Raw genomic sequence first — 18195 nt, 5'->3', positions numbered from 1 at the left:
TGTGTTTACTGTATATTGCTCTGTGACTGTAATATGAAAATACAGAATAAACCAACTTTTACAATGTATATTTGATATCCCTCATAGTGCGACTCACTCATTGTGTGACTAACCCTAACCCCAAACCTCTAGTACCAATTTAGTTGAGTTGTGCCAACTTGGCACAACTGCCAAGCGCCCCCTTAAACACCCTATAGTTTCAGCTATCTTGATTTAAATATATCGTTGTTGTGTTTTTCCTGTTTATGCAATTTCAAAATAGTCACAGTGATATCCAAAACTAAACAATCCCTATTCCCCTTTCCAGCGCAGTGTGTGGAATATATACAGCTCCATCTAAAGAAAATAGAATATTGTGTAAAAGTTCATTTTCTTCCCTAATATAATTCAAAAAATTGTGCATAAAGTGAAGTATTTAAAACCTTTTTTTTGTTTTAATCTAGATGATTATGGCGTACAGCTCATGAAAATCCTATCTCAATATATTAGAATATTGCACGAGAAACGAGAAATGTCGACCATCTGAAAAGTAGGTGAAAGGTGTTATGGAAGCCCAGGTTTGCTTTGACACAGCCGTAAATGCATTTGTATTGTTGAGTCTCATGTCTCACACCTTCCTCTTGACAATACAACCTAGATTCTCTGTGGAGTTGAGGTCAGGCCAGTTGGCTGGTCAGTTAAGCGCAGTAATACAGTAGTCAGTACACCATTTACTAGTAGTTTTGGCTCAGTGGGCAGGTGCCAAGTGCTGCTGGAAAAGGAAGATCAGCATCAACATAAAGCTTGTCAATGTACGGAAGCACACAGTGCTGTAAAATATCATAATAGATGGTTGTGTTGAGACTCTGGACTAAACACAGTGATGATTTTAGGCCATGTTATCTACTGGTGTTGGTCCACTCAGTAAACAGTAAACTTAACAATGGTTTCAACACAGCCATATTTTAGAGTACATTGTGCTTCAGTATATTGACAAGCTTCATGGCGATGCTAATTATTATTAATATATATATATATATATATAAATAAAGAATATAATATATTTTATTATTAATAAAATATTCTAATATTTTGAGATGATTGATTGATTTTCATGAGCTGTATGCCATAATAAAGATTAAAATAAAAAAAGGTTTTAAATACTTCACTTTATGCACAATTAATTGAAAATATGTGTTTTCACTTTTTGAATTATATTACGGAAGAAAATCCATCTATTATTTTTTTTAGATGGAGCTGTACATACTACTGATGTTGTATACAAGCAATCTAATGGAAAAGTGAATGTGAGGATTATAAAGACAGGGCCAAATAATGATAATTAAACAGCACAGAATGAGAAACTACCATTATTATAAGTTTATCTTACACATAACCAGGAACCAAATCAAATGCTCTATCAAATAAATGTTAAATGGTGCGTTTATATAGCACCTTTATCCGAGGCACTTTACAATATAATGATGCATTACAAACACCCACCCACACACACATTCATATACACCGATGGCAAAGGAAATCATGCAAAGCACCAACCTGCTCATCGGGAGCAATTAGGGGTTCTAAAGTGTTGCTCAAGGACACTTCAACACCAACTCTGGGATCGAACGTTCCCAAGACGCCACTCTACACCCGGAGCCAATGCCACCCCTATCAGTGCTGCCGTTCTCTCACTGCTCACTTTCACGGGTGCAATGTGAAGTGCTCTGGCACTGTCTTGCTGTAACACCTTCATACTGGCCCAAGTCACCCACCTCTCACCCCCTGCATGAGCATCACAACCTGGGGGTCAACTGGTGGAAGTGCCACAAAGCCTGGGAAACTGCCAAAGCATGGCATGAAGTGTCAATGTGGCACAATCTACTGGCCAGAATGCCCCCCACCCCCCACCCCATCACTAAGAGTTGAAGAGGTGATGTACAGTGTGTTATGCATCTCACTGCTCCATGTGTCCCTATGTCCCTAGTGATGGGTCAGTCTGATCCACACTGTATCAGCACGTGGAGGTTAATGTGAAATGAGAAATAGATTAATTTATGTAGTCTATATAATTACATTTTAGTGTCCTGCAGTTTTTTAGACATTCTGCAAAATTAGGAGTTGCATGATGGATCAGGTCATTCTTATACTTGTGTGTGTCACATGCCAAAAATAGCAGATCTACAAGCTCACAACGGAACGATGAGCTATGACGCGCCGTGATCTTGCAACCACGCGTAAATCAAGCCTTATGCTGTGCTAAGTAGGCCTATGTATATCTAGCCTGGCTAATAAGCCAGAGGCTAATGTATATCAACATTGCCCCAATCATACACATCAACGGGCCAAATCAAGATTTCTTCAGCAAAGCGTGCACATTTGCCTGGGCGCTGAAACAGCATGAAGCCAATTATAGCGGTTAAAAGACAGAGGGTTTGCAGCCCGCCGTTGGCACGGTGGGTGCAATAAATAACCGCACTGTTGACAGGAAAGTGTTTGGCTGCCGTCAGAATAATAATGAGGTTATTGCTACCTGCTGTGACCGTATGATCACACTTTGATTCTTTTTCTCATCCCACCCGATGATGCCGGCCACTGCATATGCGTGCCAGCCATGGAGGTATGGTGCCAGCAGTGCACAGACTCGCACACAGGAAGGCGAATGGAGGGGGATGACCCAGCAGGTGAGCGGCTTGGCTTGGTTCCCTGAAATGTTAGTTTCTGGCTGCTCTACCTTCCCCTATCCCAAAATACAAGAAACTGTTTGGTTAAATAAACAACAACGGACAACAGTTTACCCCAACGTTTGCTTGCTCCTACTCAGTATGAAGTCATGTGCACACACACGCACACACACACAAAGATACAAATGTAGATAGAGATGGATGGACATATACACACACACACACACACACACACACACACACACACACACACACACACACACACACACACACACGGCTCCGGCTGGCAGTGGCATACCACGGTGACAGACAGTTAGATTGTTCCTGACCATTGACTTGCGCTCTCTGCTCTCCCAGGTCTGATTTCATAGTGGGAAACATGAGACGGTTCCAGAAGAGGGTTCACGGCTGGGCCAAGGAGCCACTCCATACAGTCGGGAGCTTCATATCTTCATGTCACCCTGGGCATTCTCCACCTGACACAGCTTTCAGCCCCTCCGTTTTCTGTACCCCCCCCACCTCCATCCCCCTCCTCGAGGGGTAGAAAAACCTCCCTACCCAGGATCAGTACATTCCACCTGGGCATGGTGCCTGGGTGGTCCCCCTAGCCCCCACCCCACTCCGTTTGACTGGAGGAAGAAGCTAGGAAAAGGCAGAAAAATGCAGCGAGGGCCTTTGACCGCGAAGGCACACAATGTGAGCGTTGATGATGTCTGGGGCCGTGTGTGGATGTGATGCTTACCTGCCGCTGACCCATGCCGCTGTCACAGCCCAGCTTTTAACAGTCCGATGATCCACCTGACAGCCACTGGAAGATGCCTCGCTCAGACGTCACCTAGATCGGACCGATAAGTGCTGTGGATAGACTGACCTGGCTGTAACCCTCTACATGAATCCCCTATACCCATACCAATAAATCAGCATTTGATTTGTATCGCCCACTACCACTATGGTCTGCACTGTATTATGTCCACTCTCCCTCATATCATTCCCACCACAGATCAGCAATGAGCTGCATGATCCATGGCACATTTGGGGTCCCAAATATATCAACGTGGACCCACCCTTAATATTCATCAGATTATAAATCATGTGTCATATGTTGCAGTACATACAAGCACAGCATTTTTACCGTATGAAAGGCATTATTTATTTAGTGTTGATTTGTACAGGACAAACAGCATACACACACATGTCAATAAATACAAATACACAGATACAATATATACGTTTTTCTCTCACACTCATCTGGATTTCAGACAGAGTGAGGGAGGGTCAAAGCCAGCATGCGCTCACAACACATCTTGGAGACCTACACAATAAAATGTAACTCTTTAGAGTGTAAAGATTGAACCAAATGGACTCTTCAGAGTTCACTAAGGATTTTACTGTGCATTTTGTACAGGGCACTAGCACTAGCTGGGGGGCAGTGTAGTAATTGTCAGCAGTATACATGAGATGTTTCTGAGATCAAATCTGCCGATAGGATATCCCAGTTTTTGGACATCGTAGGATGCAGTAGTGTAGTTGACTCTCTTACATTGCCCAAAATAGAGTAAACCTGAGTGTATTTATCAGGATAATTATCACTAACCTATAGACAGGTATCATGTTTACAAACATTACTGGGTGTGCGGGCATGCAGGGAGCAAAACCGTTTGGACTGAAACATGTACAGCTGATATTATGCTATAACACAATTATCATAACACAGCTGAGTTATGGCAGCGGTGTTGAAGGTGCAGCCCAGTGGCCAATAAAGGCATTTACGTCCATGACCTCAAGTCTGTCTCAAACTGGAAAGATGCATTCCAGTCCAAATTATGCTTTAAAGAGTGCTGAAGTTCTGCTCCCTAGTTTGCGCAGAAACCCGTCTATAGAGGATGGTATACTATATATTATCCATCTCCCCTCAGCAGTACACTCACCTCCTCAACAATCAGTGCAGTAGTCGCAGGCGGGGAGGCAGTACATAAAGACGAGGAACAAAGACGCAGAGGAACAGGGAGGAAGGCCTGGCTGGGTAGAGCGAGGAAGAGAAGGAGACGCTCCTTCCTTCACTCTCAGGAGGTGAAGTAGGAGTCCTGCATGGAGTAGAGGCGGTCGATGGGGGTGAGCAGAGAGGAGTCTCCCAGGTAGAGACACTCACTGTCAGCCAGGTGACACAGAGGGTCTCTGTCTGTCTCACCATAGAGGCCCTTAAAACCTTCACAGGAACAAAGTAGAAAATGTTCATACGTTTGCTTTAAATACATTAATCCTGGTGTCCCTATTTTGTGCAAGTTGTACAAAATAGGGACACAGTGCAACAACACGTTTTTAAGATTTTCACTAATAGCTAAAACATTGGGAGCTATTTTTCATATGACAACATGGATAGGGATATTTCACTTTTGGTCATTTTATCATCTACTCAGGCTAATTATTATGTGAAAACCCTAGGTCAATGTTGTGAGTTTGCTGCCCTCTACAGGTTAAAAACCATTGAGGGATAAACACACTTGACAAGTCAATACTGCCTTGGCCTTGCACATTGGCACACGTAAATCTAACCAGCAAAAACCTGCATCTAATCGGTGGCGCGATATGAGCTTGTAGATCTGCTATTTTTAGATCTGCTATTTTTCAATAGCTAAAGCATAACATGATGCTGACACCAAAATGGGTGCCCGGTCAGAATGGGTTAAAGACAATAATGAGGTCTGTACCATAGGGGTGCATGTGGTCTCCAGGCATCTGTGGGGGCGTCAGCCCCTGTCTGAAGGGGTCCACATCATAATCCTGCTGTTCCAGGGTGGTGACCCCAAGTTGGTGGTGGTGTTCAAGACTAGGGTATGAGGTTCCCAGGGGGTCCAGGTCGGAGGTCGAACCGCCACAGGGTGGTGCTGTGGGGCACCACAGTGTCAGCGGTCATGTCACATTGGCTGATGGCTACATGTTTGAACGGGTGCAGTACTTAGTTTAGACAGTTTTTGGTTTAGACTAGTCATTGGTTAGACCAGTCATTAGTCCTACAACTACAACCTATCTCAAACCCTCACCCTAAACCTAACCTCCCACAGGGCAGCACACCTAACCTTAACCCATGTCTAACCAATGACTAGTCTAAACGAAGTATGCACCCCGTTTGAACAACCTGCTACTTGCAGTAGGCTATTCTATTCACAATACATTCTTTAGCAAAGAAAACGTACAAAGGAATAGTTAGCCGATTTGCTCGTCTACATATGATGTAAATTTTCCTTTCATTGTCAATGGCATTTAAAGGTATATTCAGTGTTTTCACTTAATTCAAATATCACTTATTTTTTTGTTTTGTTGTGATAATCCTCCCTACTATAGAGTGTGCTGGCCATATAAGGAGTTCCTCCCTGTCCCCAGTTAACCCCTGGGGGTCAAAAAACCTTAGGTTTCGTTTTTGACTCTCTATCCTGATTGGACGAAAGGCTGGGTCCCACAGCCAAAAACGAAACCTATGGTTTTTCAGTGAAATCACTGAATATACCTTTAATGTTTATGTCATATTTCAGGCACATAATGACGTAAATTCTCCTTTCATTGTCAATGGCAAATGTGAGACGTGACTGGACCAAAAGCTCTATATAGGAGGGGCTAGCGCCCCTCAAAAATGGAGCCAACATTTAACCACTGTCAACCTGGCATAACCATTTTGGGCATGCCATTACACCAAAATTTAAAAAATTTAAAAGATTAAAACACATTTCCCCAAAAACATTTTAAAACTTTTCTTTTTGTGAAACTTTCTACTCTATAAGCTCACAACAGGTGTGGACATTGTACGACAAAGTATAAAAATAGGGGTTAAGCATTTTTAATAGTGTTCCAGAAAAGGGTGTTTGGAAGGCCCAGTACCTGTGTGATGTGATGTGTGATCATGCTGCTCATGTGGTTGTCTCTGCTCCTGCTGCTGTTGCTGCTGTCTCCTGGCAAGTTTCTTCATCTGGAAAGGACTTTTGTCAATTAGCACAGTGATTCTGCAACGGTGTGCTGAGGCACACTACTGTGTTGTGAGGTGAAACAAACTTTTTCTACCTGATATTACACACACTAGTAGGAAGTGGTAGGGGGCCTGCGGGGCGGGGCATTCTCAAATTCTAATGCAGCCTAAAAAATCTTTCTGGCAGCCATTTTATTTGAAACCAGACAGTGGCCTTGTGGTTAGAGTGTCCGCCCTGAAACTGGGAGGTCGGGGTTCGATCCCCGGCCGGGTCATACCAAAGACTGTAAAAATGGGACCCAATGCCTCCCTGCTTGGCACTCAGCATCAAAGGGTTGGATTGGGGGGTCAAATCTACTAATCAAATGATTCCCGAGCGCGGCACGGCTGCAGCTCACCGCTCCTTGGCTGCGGCTCACTGCTCCAAGAGATGGGTCAAATGCGGAGAACAAATTTCACTGTGGTAACGTGTGTGACAAATCGTATGACTTTGATTTTATGGAGGTGTTTGGCACACTTAATAAACTAATAATAATAAAATAAAAAAATGTACATGATTACACCATCACTTTTGTTTGGTTGGCGAATACAAACATCACTAGAAAAGGTGTTCCTCAGGGCACGTACAGGTCTCCACCAGGTCAGGAACATTTGGACAAAATGTGTAGGAGTAATATAGGAGTAAAAAAATGAAACCAAATTGATGGCTTATGGGTCCATTTGGTTTCATTTTATGCTCTCAAGAGTTTAAGGTCCATTTGGTTACCAACTCTCCATAATTTACCTGGAACCTCCTCAAGAACCACTGTTGGTCCCCGGACCACTGGTCTAATACTACAGTACAGTAGGTCAGCCTGTATGATACATTAAAGGTCCAACTATAAAATCCCCTCTCTGACCTCTCACTCGACAGACCCTCTGCAACGCAGGCTCAGCAAGCCCTCCGTGTTCTTCATACGACTGTGGCCACTCATTTGGAACGAACGCATTAATAGCGAAGGAAAGGACATATTTCATTGCAAAGGGGAAAGCCACACACGCGCCCACTTTGTAAGGAAATACAGGCCCTAATCTACAGCGATCTTGCAGTAAGATGTCATCAGTTTCCTGTATGAAGAGATAACCTGACTGATTTCCACTCTGGCAGCCGAGCACAGTGTCGAAAGAGTCCTTTAATTAGTGGTGCATATGACTTTGTGCATGTGCGTCTATGCGAGTGTGTGTGTATGCGTGTGTGCGTGCATGTGCGTCTGTGTGTGTACTGTGTATGTGTTACCTTGGCTCTTTGGTTCTGGAACCAGACCTGGACAACGCGAACACTCAGACCAGTCTCTGCTGCCAAGGTCTCCCTTACCTTGGAAAAGGATTCAGAGGAGGAACAGAGGAGAGAGGGGGCCAGCGAGGAACAGAGAGAGAGGGTTAGGGAGCAAAGGAGAAAAAGAGAACGGGGAGAAGGGAAGAAAAGAGAAGGGACAAGAGGTGAGGAGAAGGTGACCCTCATGAGTCATAACATCCTCAAAGGCCGCTCCTTCCGGCCACAGACTAAAAGTCATATTTTCCATTAAAAAATCTTCAATTTCCTGCTGACGGGGGCAGTTTTCACCACCAAGTATCACTGTTGCGCAGCCTAACACACACACACACACACACACACACACACGCACACGCACATATGAACTGTATATATGATGATTTCGGGTGTGACAGTACACTACAGTGACAGTACAGTAGAGTACAGTAGAGGGATCCCCTGGGGACCCCCACACGGTAACCCTGTCATTTCTCGACCGTTTCGGACACGGGGCGGCTCGCCGGAACCGGGCCGCGTTCCTGTGTGTCTGGAACTTCCGGGTGTGATTTTTCTATATGATCATTTCTAACCCATGCACCACCTCAAAGAAGGCATGTCTGTATTTCATTAGCTTTTGAAAATAGCTAAAACCCAAGCCTAATACTTATTGCAGCCTATTTAATTCAAATTGAATGCTCAAATAATAGAAACTAAGGCCCTCATTTATCAATCGAGTGCAAAATCTGCCACAGATTCGAGTGCAGGTTTCGTAGTACACCCACGTCGCCACGGCATTTATAAAGTGATCGCAAACAGCTGATCCTTCCTTAATTTCGTTCTGACGTTAATAAATGTCACGGCTGAAATCTATCTGGCACGCCCTATTAAATCTAGCCTCGCCCTCGTTTTTGCGACATGAACAACGGCAATACGTTTCCTGAAACCATGGTTACATGAAAAAATAGGTTTCTCCCGTGCCTTGCTGCCCGCCTCACGCCCCTCTCTCATACTCACGCACAGCACGCACATGCAACTTGCAAGCCCAACTAACTGGTGTGTTGTTAAACAAATAAAGAACGAACACCTGCATGAATTAAATAAAGTTGTACGCCTACCCTGTCTGTTTCCCTCTCACCTTGCTTGCCTTGCTGTCATGCACGCACGCACCTACATGACACATTAAATAAAGCTGTCTGTTTCTCCTCTCGCTTCGCTTCCCTTGCTGCCCGCCTCACCCCCTGCACGCACACACGCACATATCGCTATTTGCAAGCAACTTTCACTGTGTGTTGTTAGTTGTATATTAAATTATTTTTAATTTAATATACAACAAGATATATTAGTGAACGAAAACCTGAACCTGTGAACCATAATTAAATAACAAATAGGCACACACACGCTGCTGTTTTGCAGGTGCTCCTCCTGTCCTGTCTGTCTGTCTGTCTGTCTGTCTGTCTCTCTCTATCACAGTGGTCCGTCCGTGACCAACTGACCAAGTGACCATGCACGTTCGACAGTCTATTTAGATTGCCTCGCAGTCGTTAGTCCCTGCAGTGGCCGGGCTGTCAACTGTCATTATATGAATGTGCAGCCAAAACCGTATATAGCCTCATGTGTGGCTGGTGGTGGGCTGGCTGGGTAATATACCTATATCTCCGATGCAGTTCCCACTTGCGCTGGCAGCCTGGCACGGTACATTTGGCATTCGAGCGACGCGTCAGGTTTATTATATTGCACATATACCGTAACTCCAGAAAGACATCGGCCTGCTGTAGATTAGGCTACAGTAGGCTATACCACGTTGGGACTCTCCGCAGCTGAGCTGCAGCACTGCTGCACTATACTCTCCAATGTCCCGTCATGGAAATATTTCAGCACAGACAGCCCAAATCCTCGCATGTATGCGCTCATGCAAAACACTGTTTAAATGGCTTAAGCATCTCTTGCAACATTGTTTTTAATTGCGCAATTTTATCTCCTACTAATTTCATATGACACATGTATTCCTTAACATTTTTATTTATTTATTTTTTACATGTAGCCCATATATATTATACATACCTTTTATATAAACATTTTAGGAGTGAATACATATATGTTTAGATGCCTGTGACAGCCTCTCAGCTGGTCAAACAATGCTGCTCCGCTGTTTTACGACAGAAAAACAGCCAAGGACAAAGCTACGCCAGCTGCCGAGCAGACGTGGGTTTTGAACGTTGTCACGATCAATTTCAAGCTTTGCCGGAAATGTTAAATGCCGAAAATGTCGGTAATTTTGGCGTGCGCCCATATTTTGGCGTACGCACGGTTGATAAATGAGGGCCTAAAGCTGTAGCGCAGCCTTCTGTACCTTTCGACAGGGCTTGGAGGAGACCTCGAAGGAGGCTTTGAAGGCTCGTCTCTGCTGTGTGGTGAGGATGGTGCGAGGCCTCTTGGGCCGTTTGCTGTCTGCGTCGTCAATGCTGCTACGTCCACCTGGAGCCTTCTCACTGTCCTCTTCCTCCTCCTCATCACTTTTACCTAATAAAGGGAAAAGACTAAAGGTTGAAAGGCAGCTTCTATTTTGTTCATCCATGACAATGGACAAAGGAACAAAGGAAGCAGATGGTGGTTGAAGATAATATACAGGTAGAACATCTTTGGTCTTATACCAGACTGCAAACATTTTATACCTATACTGATCATTTTGATACATTTTAAACTTTTATCTCTTTCTGTCATGGAAATATTTGTATATATCCTGGAGATATAATATTTTCATTTATTTCACACTAAGTTAATCAGAATGTGAATATTGTTGTTTAAGTTGTCACTTCTCATACACACTAAATAGAACACACACACACACACGCACGCTCGCACACACAGTCAGTGTGTACCCGTGTCGGAGGAGGAGGTGGGGCTGGCCAGACACTGGTGGTAGTCCTCTCTGGCACACAGGAGCTGTCCGTCCCGGAGGACACAGCGGTCGCCGGTCTGCAGGCGACAGGAACACACACTGCAGGTGAAACAGCGCAGGTGGAACACAGCAGCCGACGTGCGCATCACCAGCTCCACTGGAGAGATGGCCTCGGCACAGCCCCCGCAGCGCACCGCGAACAGACTGCACCGGAGAGAGACAGACAGACGGACGGAGACAGACAGGGACAGAAAGAAGCAAAGAAAGACAGTGAGACAGAGACAGAATGGGAGGACTCTGAGAAATAATCCAGTAAACAATGGGCTGGGCAATATGGACAAAATCAAATGTCACAATATTTTTTATGATGAATATTTTTATTGTTTTTCAATACACAAGTCATATAGACAAGTCACACAAGACATTTGCAACAAATAAAGCAGAAAAGAAAGAAACACACCATATACCTCATTATCATTATGGTTGTTATGATAATATAATTTTTATAATATTACCAATCTACAATCTCACAACTGTATTTTTAAATAGGGATTAAGTGATTACAATGACATGATTTTACGATATTACGGTATCCAAAATCTTCGTGATATCAAGTCTCATATCTCTGAGAGTTATGGGGGTCCTTGAAATGTTTTGAGATCCACACTGCACTAGAGAAATGCTTCATCGCCTTCCGGAATGTAACAGAAGTGGAGCTGTCACTCAAAACGAGCCGACCGGCCTCTTCCCCTCACCCCTGTCCTGTCCCCTCCTCCTCCTCCCAGCCACTCAGACACATACCCCCAGAGTGGCGGGTGTGCGTCTTAGCGCCTGGCAACCAGGCGATGGTGAGCTAAGCCTCAGAGACTGTTGCCGTGGCTCCGGCTAGCGTGTCCGAGGCCGTGCTCCCGGGGAGGCGGGAAGAAAAGGCTCTCGGCAGGCCATGGCTCCAGGCAGAGGGGGGGAATCAGGTCTCCCGGTGGGACAGGCGGGGGCCGCCGGTCCCGGGAATTATCCGCAGAATTATCTCTAAGTCTGCTTAACCAGAGCGGGACAAAGGCCAAGCCAGTCCTCAAGCAGCAGGACTATTGTCCGCTGGTTGGCACCTCGGCATTTGGGGTCTGTCACGCAGGATGATGCGTCATCATTCTGGAACTGGTGTTTGTCTCTCAGGCGTGACTGACTGGGGTTAACTGGCCCAGTCACCACGGAGGCATGAGAACATGACAGCACTCCTTTTCTTGTTAACTCGTACATATAGGCTACACCATGTAGTCAGTAAGGAGAGAGATTTTACATTTATATCAATTACCTACATATCCTACTAACTAACCCATCTGAGTGCTACCCATACTGTATCCATATTTCCTACCCTGTATATGCTATGAATATATCCATTTATTCTACCCATATATCATGCTACCTTATAACTGTATTTCCCATACCTATCACCATACTGTATAATTATATCATTGATGCACATCCATGTTCCTAAACCTATATCACTATCTTGCACTAATTAATTTATAATGAAAATGTATGAATTAATAATGTATGTTGAATTTATCCTGCCAGTGATGACAACAAAAGGACTTATTATTTAAGTGCAGCAAGGCAACATTATGACAACAAGAAAGAAAATAAGAAAAACTTTGCAATGAACGATCTAATCAGTTAGACTGGGGTGGACAATGCTCTTGAAGTATCGTTGCAGGTAGCGTATAGTCAAAAGTTTATTTCTCTGCCTTTATTCCTCTCTACTATGAACTGGAACTCAGGTATCAAATAGTAGGCTACTACTAAATCTGAAAAATAAATGAAGCATCATGTTTACAGTCAAAATAATGCACTATTATGAAACAAAGTGACCGTGTAAAGCCTGATTCATACTTCATCGCACGGCGGGATGTGACACGTCGTGACGCGCGACACCGCGGTGCGACGGAGAATAAATTAGGCTTTAAAAGGTTTGGAACGGCAGCATCCTGTCCTGACACCAAACATTGCTGAGCTCTATTACCGTTGCCGTGGGGTCGCTAGGGAAACGGTAAAGCCCATTCCAGGAAGCTCCGAAGGGTCAGCCGGCCTGCTTGACCGATCCCAGCCCGTCTGCCCCACAGTCCCAGTGGTATGTGTTTTAATATGGCCAACATACCGTCTGTGGTATGCACATTCCTGTGGCAACGGTAGATGCATCAAAGAAGTATTTCAAAGGACGTACAGCCCGGGGAAATACCTTGAATGTTTCTGGGTTCCTATGATAACACAGAAGTGCTTGAATTAATGGCACAACATGATGCTAATGCATGAGATGTCAACGAGGAACCGTCGGCATTACCGCCCCTGAGGTCACATATACTTTTAGCGAGTTGCTTTTCCTGCGATACGCCCTGCCCAGCACGTCTAATTAGATTATGTACTAACGCAGTACTTTAAAGCACCATTAATGCAAAGGTAAAAGCACCTCTAGAGCTGCTTGAGGTGTTTAATATTTCAGAGTTTCCGTTGACATGGTCCAGAAGTCCTGCCAGGAGATCAGGCGTGGTCACGCTGGATTTAAACGTTGCAATTAGTGACAAGAACATTCCAGATGAATAAGTCAGCAAAAAAGATTGCTTTCCTCCATACTGACATCACTCAGTCAGTAGAGGACACTGACTGTCTGATATGTCTCGTGGAAATGTATCCCCTGATTTGTACTTGGTTGTGTGCGATACAAGTATGCAATAAAGTATAAATCAGGCTTAATATTAAAACTAGATGAGACAGATATTATGCAGAGTGCAGACACATACCTGCACATACATGAGACACACGCACGCACGCAGGCACACGCAGTCACACACACACACACACACACACACACACACACACACACACACACACACACACACACACACACACACACACACACACACACACACACACACACACACACACACACATTCACACACTCACACACTCACACACACACACACCCCCTTTCTTTCCCATTGTTCCTGACCTGACTTGTAAAGCTGACCTTTAGTCGTCAGACAAACACACCGCTGGTCTAGTGGACACGACGCAGACACACAGATCCTGTTTCTGGATCAGGTTAACCTGGAACCTTTAGTGAAACACACACACACACACACACACACACACACACACACACACACACTGATTGAGAAGCTAAACTATGTATCAGATAAGGATCTGGGGGTCAAGCAGAACTCAGATCACAATGCTGACGTGATGACCAATCAGGTCACCGGTGTACCCGTGATCACTGAACCGCTCAGCCAATCTGGATCCTCTGATAATCTGACAATTGAAACATCAGTCTGTCAGTGTAGCTGGATCAGGAAGTAGCACTCACATGGCAGCATGAATTATACAACTAGACCTGTACGTTCCCGTCGGCCACCGGCCTATACAGTACTAGACCTGTACGTTCCCGTCGGCCACCGGCCTATACAGTACTAGACCTGTACGTTCCCGTCGGCCACCGGCCTATACAGCAAATTGGGAACCTAATAATATGTCATAGCACCCATTTTAACTATCTGTCTGTGTCTCACATGGAGATCTCTGTATCTATCTGTCTGTCTGTCTGTATGTGAAGAGTGCAAACTGACTGGGAAAAGTGGATTGGTTAAGTAATCAATTGGCAGGTGTGGGGTTACCATGGCAATCAATTGGCTGAGGCAGAGGCTGGTAATTGCACAGGTGAGGGGATTTAGGCTGATTAGGCCCACTGGCAGAGCCTGACCAGAGCCTTTTGTGGTGGTTCTGGATAATAATAATACTATTTCATGCCATTCAACCTGTTCTCACACTTATAAGTCACTCGACCTTTCTAAATAAATAACAAAATATTGCAATATGTTTTTTAAAGGAAATACAACTTTTTAAAAGTGATGAACTGAATAAGGAACATATAATGACATCTCTGAATCTGTTGATACTGTATATGACTTGATTCCGGTGATTGCAGTCTGGCAGTATTACATTATACACTTTCCATTCATGTTGGCCAAGACCTCCGTCTGGCTACCTCTGACCAGGGTGAGCAATGAGGAAAACATAGGTGAGATCCAAACAGAAAGTAGGCCTACAATATGTGGTCGGTAACAAATGCTGCCACAGTATGAAATAATCAACACCAGTAGCTGGCTCTGCAAAAGAGCCAGCAAGGACATTATAGACAGAAGGAGAAGACAGTTGGTCAGAGAGAGCTAGAGAGGGGGGGAGAGAGAGGGGTCGAGAGAGAGAGAGAGAGAGAGAGAGAGAGACTGACCTCATTTTGAAAACCCTGACTGGAACAATAGCAGCGTATAGGTGTAAGGTGCCAGAACCCTGGCCAGTGCAGCAGGATGGGGTTTGGTGGTGGTGGTGTTGGGGTTGAGACATGAGACCTTAGAGGTGGTGCTTTGGCACCAGGCCTCCTGCTAATTGGTCAGGTCAGATATCTCACGGTCGACTGGGTGTTGTCCCAGCGTTCGACGCGGGGGGCTCCTGTGAGCCCGTATATCCAGATGCCATGGCACAAAACGCCAGGATCATGGCGTGCACCATCTCCACCAAAAGTTCACACTCACCTCATCGGCTATCCGGCAGGGATCCCCCTGACCCAATAGCATATGGCTCACTCCCCTTATATTATTCTTCTAATTACTGCACTGCTCTGAATTTCTGTCATTGTGGGCCATCATGTTCAATGGCCACACGAGTTATGCTTCATTTATGCTCCAGCGTACAAGGGTGTTGCATGTCATTTTATATACATTAGGCACTAATCAGGCTTTTAGACTACTCGAGCCCTGCTGATTATGTCAGATGTCTCATGCTCAGTGACTCATACACGTAAGTGATAACCTTAATAAGTTAATTAGACAAAATGTTCATGGTTTTGTGGTTTTGTAATGACTTGTGCACCTGCAAAGGTACCCATGTCCTGCACGACACCACTTCCTGGAGGAGTGTCATGTTTCCCATCTTGCTGTCTGCTTGGCAGAATGACCGTCACTAAATTGATCAGAAATAATGTGAGCTGCCACCTTTTATGGTGTGCAAATTCTTTGCCTTGGCTCTTATTTAGGTGAGTGTGTCAGTGTGTGTGTGTGTATGGGGGGGGGGCTTATGGGAGGGACTATGGGGTGGCACTGACTCTTTGAAGAGACCATATGCTGTCCCCAGCTTGCAGTTGCCACACGAATGGGCCTCGAAATTTTAACACATTTTGACAACGTGTCACTTGAACTCTACCCAAGATTGTGTATGTGGAGGTGAGACCATGTTTGTTTGTGTGCATGTGTGTGTGTGTGTGTGTGTGTGTGCGTGCGTGCGTGCATGCACAAATTGCACGTTTCTACATTCCAGGGACCACAACACCACTTCCTCTTGCAGTCACCTTGTTCTCCACACACACACACACACACACGCACGCACGCACGCACGCACACACAGCTTAATTATCTTAAAGATCACAGGGAATAGAAATACTGCATCCAAGTACTGTTGTATCCAACAAGTAACTTTTGTACTGTTGTATCCAACAAGTAACTTATCACTACCTTTTTGCTTGTCCCTGTTGTCTGTCTGTCTGTCTGTCTGTCTGTCATCCACACTTTTATATTTTCAAGGACAAACATCTTAAAATCGTTTCATATAAACATTGTGGTCCAAAACTAAACAAGCTGTCTCTGCGTTATTGTCTCTGGAGGTGTCTCTGTATCGGTGTCTCTGTATCGTTTGCGACAGTCAGTCACTCATATATGATACAGTCTGTTTCTAGCGAAAATGTAACTAATTCAGTAGCAGTAACAATAGCGTTTTCTCTCAGTCAGTGGATTCTTCATGTCCATATGAGTGAAGCGGCCGGGGATGTTTATTTTTCAAACAGTACTTATATGAGGCGATCTAAAATACCCCTATGGGGATTACAATGCAAATAAAAAGTACATGAACCCGTGGATTTGCGCCCTCTACCGATATTGACGTCAGACTTGCCACACAGCCTGACCTTTGCGACATCTTATGAGAGGTTATGAGAGTTGGTGACTACCAGTAATTCTCATGTTCGGTCCTGTGAATCTAGAAAAGAGTACCTCAGGTTTTTGATCTACCTAGTTATAGGAGGACTGTTCAAAGCTGCTATCGGACGCCTCCGTATTTCCACATTTTCTAATCAAAGCTGGTCGGCTCAGGCGAGCCTGCTGGCTCGATTGCATTCGACTGATAAGTAAATGCACATTTTTGCTTGTGGGAATAGAAAACTAAAGGTGAAAACTAAAATGACAATTACAAGTCAATCCGATCATAGACAAACCAATGTTAATTATTATCCCTGCAGTGCACAATTTTAAATACTATCAAATACTGTAATGCATCTGGTTAATTTGGATTTAATTGTAAACTAATGTACAAACTGGATACAACAACACATTTTAAGTGAAATGTGTTAAATCATCATCATCATCATCATCCTATTTTTAGTTCATTAGGCTAGTTCATTGGCTACCAGGATAAATAAGGCATTTAAACATTTAGGTGGCAAATGGATAATCACAAAAAAATCTAAATAGCATACTGATATTTGACATTGAATTGCAAAATGTAAGGCGAGCCACAATTTCCATTTTATTTATTTTATTTTATTATTAGGCTAGTTTTATTTATTTTTAATCCAGCATGCATGCATTCATGCATGCACTGGAATGTTGAGAAAATGTTAACATCTCTAGGCTACAGTAGGCTGTGCATGTGCAAAACCAATAATTAAACACTTATCGTCCACATTTTGGGAATGAGCAAACATAAAAAATAAATCCCTTTTTTTATATTTCTAAAAATGTCAAACAATGGAGTAAATTCATCACACTGTAGCTCGCTGTAGCTCACAGTGCAATGCATCGAGCTTGCAGTTGCAGATCGCTGTAATGTCGGGCCTATTATAACTAAGTGGTTCAATCATTACTTTCTGCAGCAATCAACAAAGTCCACATCAACAGTAGCACTTACTCTGAGTAGTGGTGTTTGCAGTACAGTTTGTGGTCCCTGAGAAAGCAGGTGTTCCTGAGCGGGTCTCCGCACACCGCACATCTCACGCACTGCTCGTGCCACAGGCCGCCGTTGAGTCTGAGCAGGAATTTATCCCGTATGAGACGATGGCACCCGGCACACACAGCCCTGCGATTCATGTCTGGGTTAGGAAAACAAAGTACATTTATTGGACACTTCCCAAACTGTAGCCTACATGATGAATTCAATTTTTTGTGTGTTCTCCCTTTAGCATCATTGTATAATGCCTATAATTCTACTACACTGCACTATTTTGCTAACTGTTGATAAACTGTAAATAAAGTAGCCTTCAATCAAAAAACTTGAAATAATTTGTTTA

The 18195-nt window shown here is 44.1% G+C and overlaps 1 protein-coding gene across 1 annotated transcript; it reads right to left on the bottom strand.

Annotated features, from left to right (window-relative positions):
• Positions 1-4726: 4726 nt before the first annotated feature.
• lmx1a (LIM homeobox transcription factor 1, alpha) lies at positions 4727-17995 on the bottom strand (the record flags this gene model as incomplete). Its single annotated transcript, XM_083767484.1, has 7 exons — positions 4727-4869; positions 5372-5548; positions 6537-6624; positions 7898-7975; positions 10263-10432; positions 10792-11015; positions 17817-17995. The coding sequence occupies 7 exons, from the start codon at positions 17993-17995 to the stop codon at positions 4727-4729; spliced, it is 1059 nt and encodes a 352-aa protein (XP_083623610.1).
• Between the last annotated feature and the right edge of the window lie 200 nt (positions 17996-18195).

This window comes from Protomyctophum parallelum (assembly GCF_964188405.1).
Source record: "Protomyctophum parallelum genome assembly, chromosome: 6".
Taxonomy (NCBI): domain Eukaryota; kingdom Metazoa; phylum Chordata; class Actinopteri; order Myctophiformes; family Myctophidae; genus Protomyctophum; species Protomyctophum parallelum.
The sequence above is the reverse complement of the archived record's forward strand: the minus strand, read 5'-3'. Positions and strand labels throughout refer to the sequence as shown.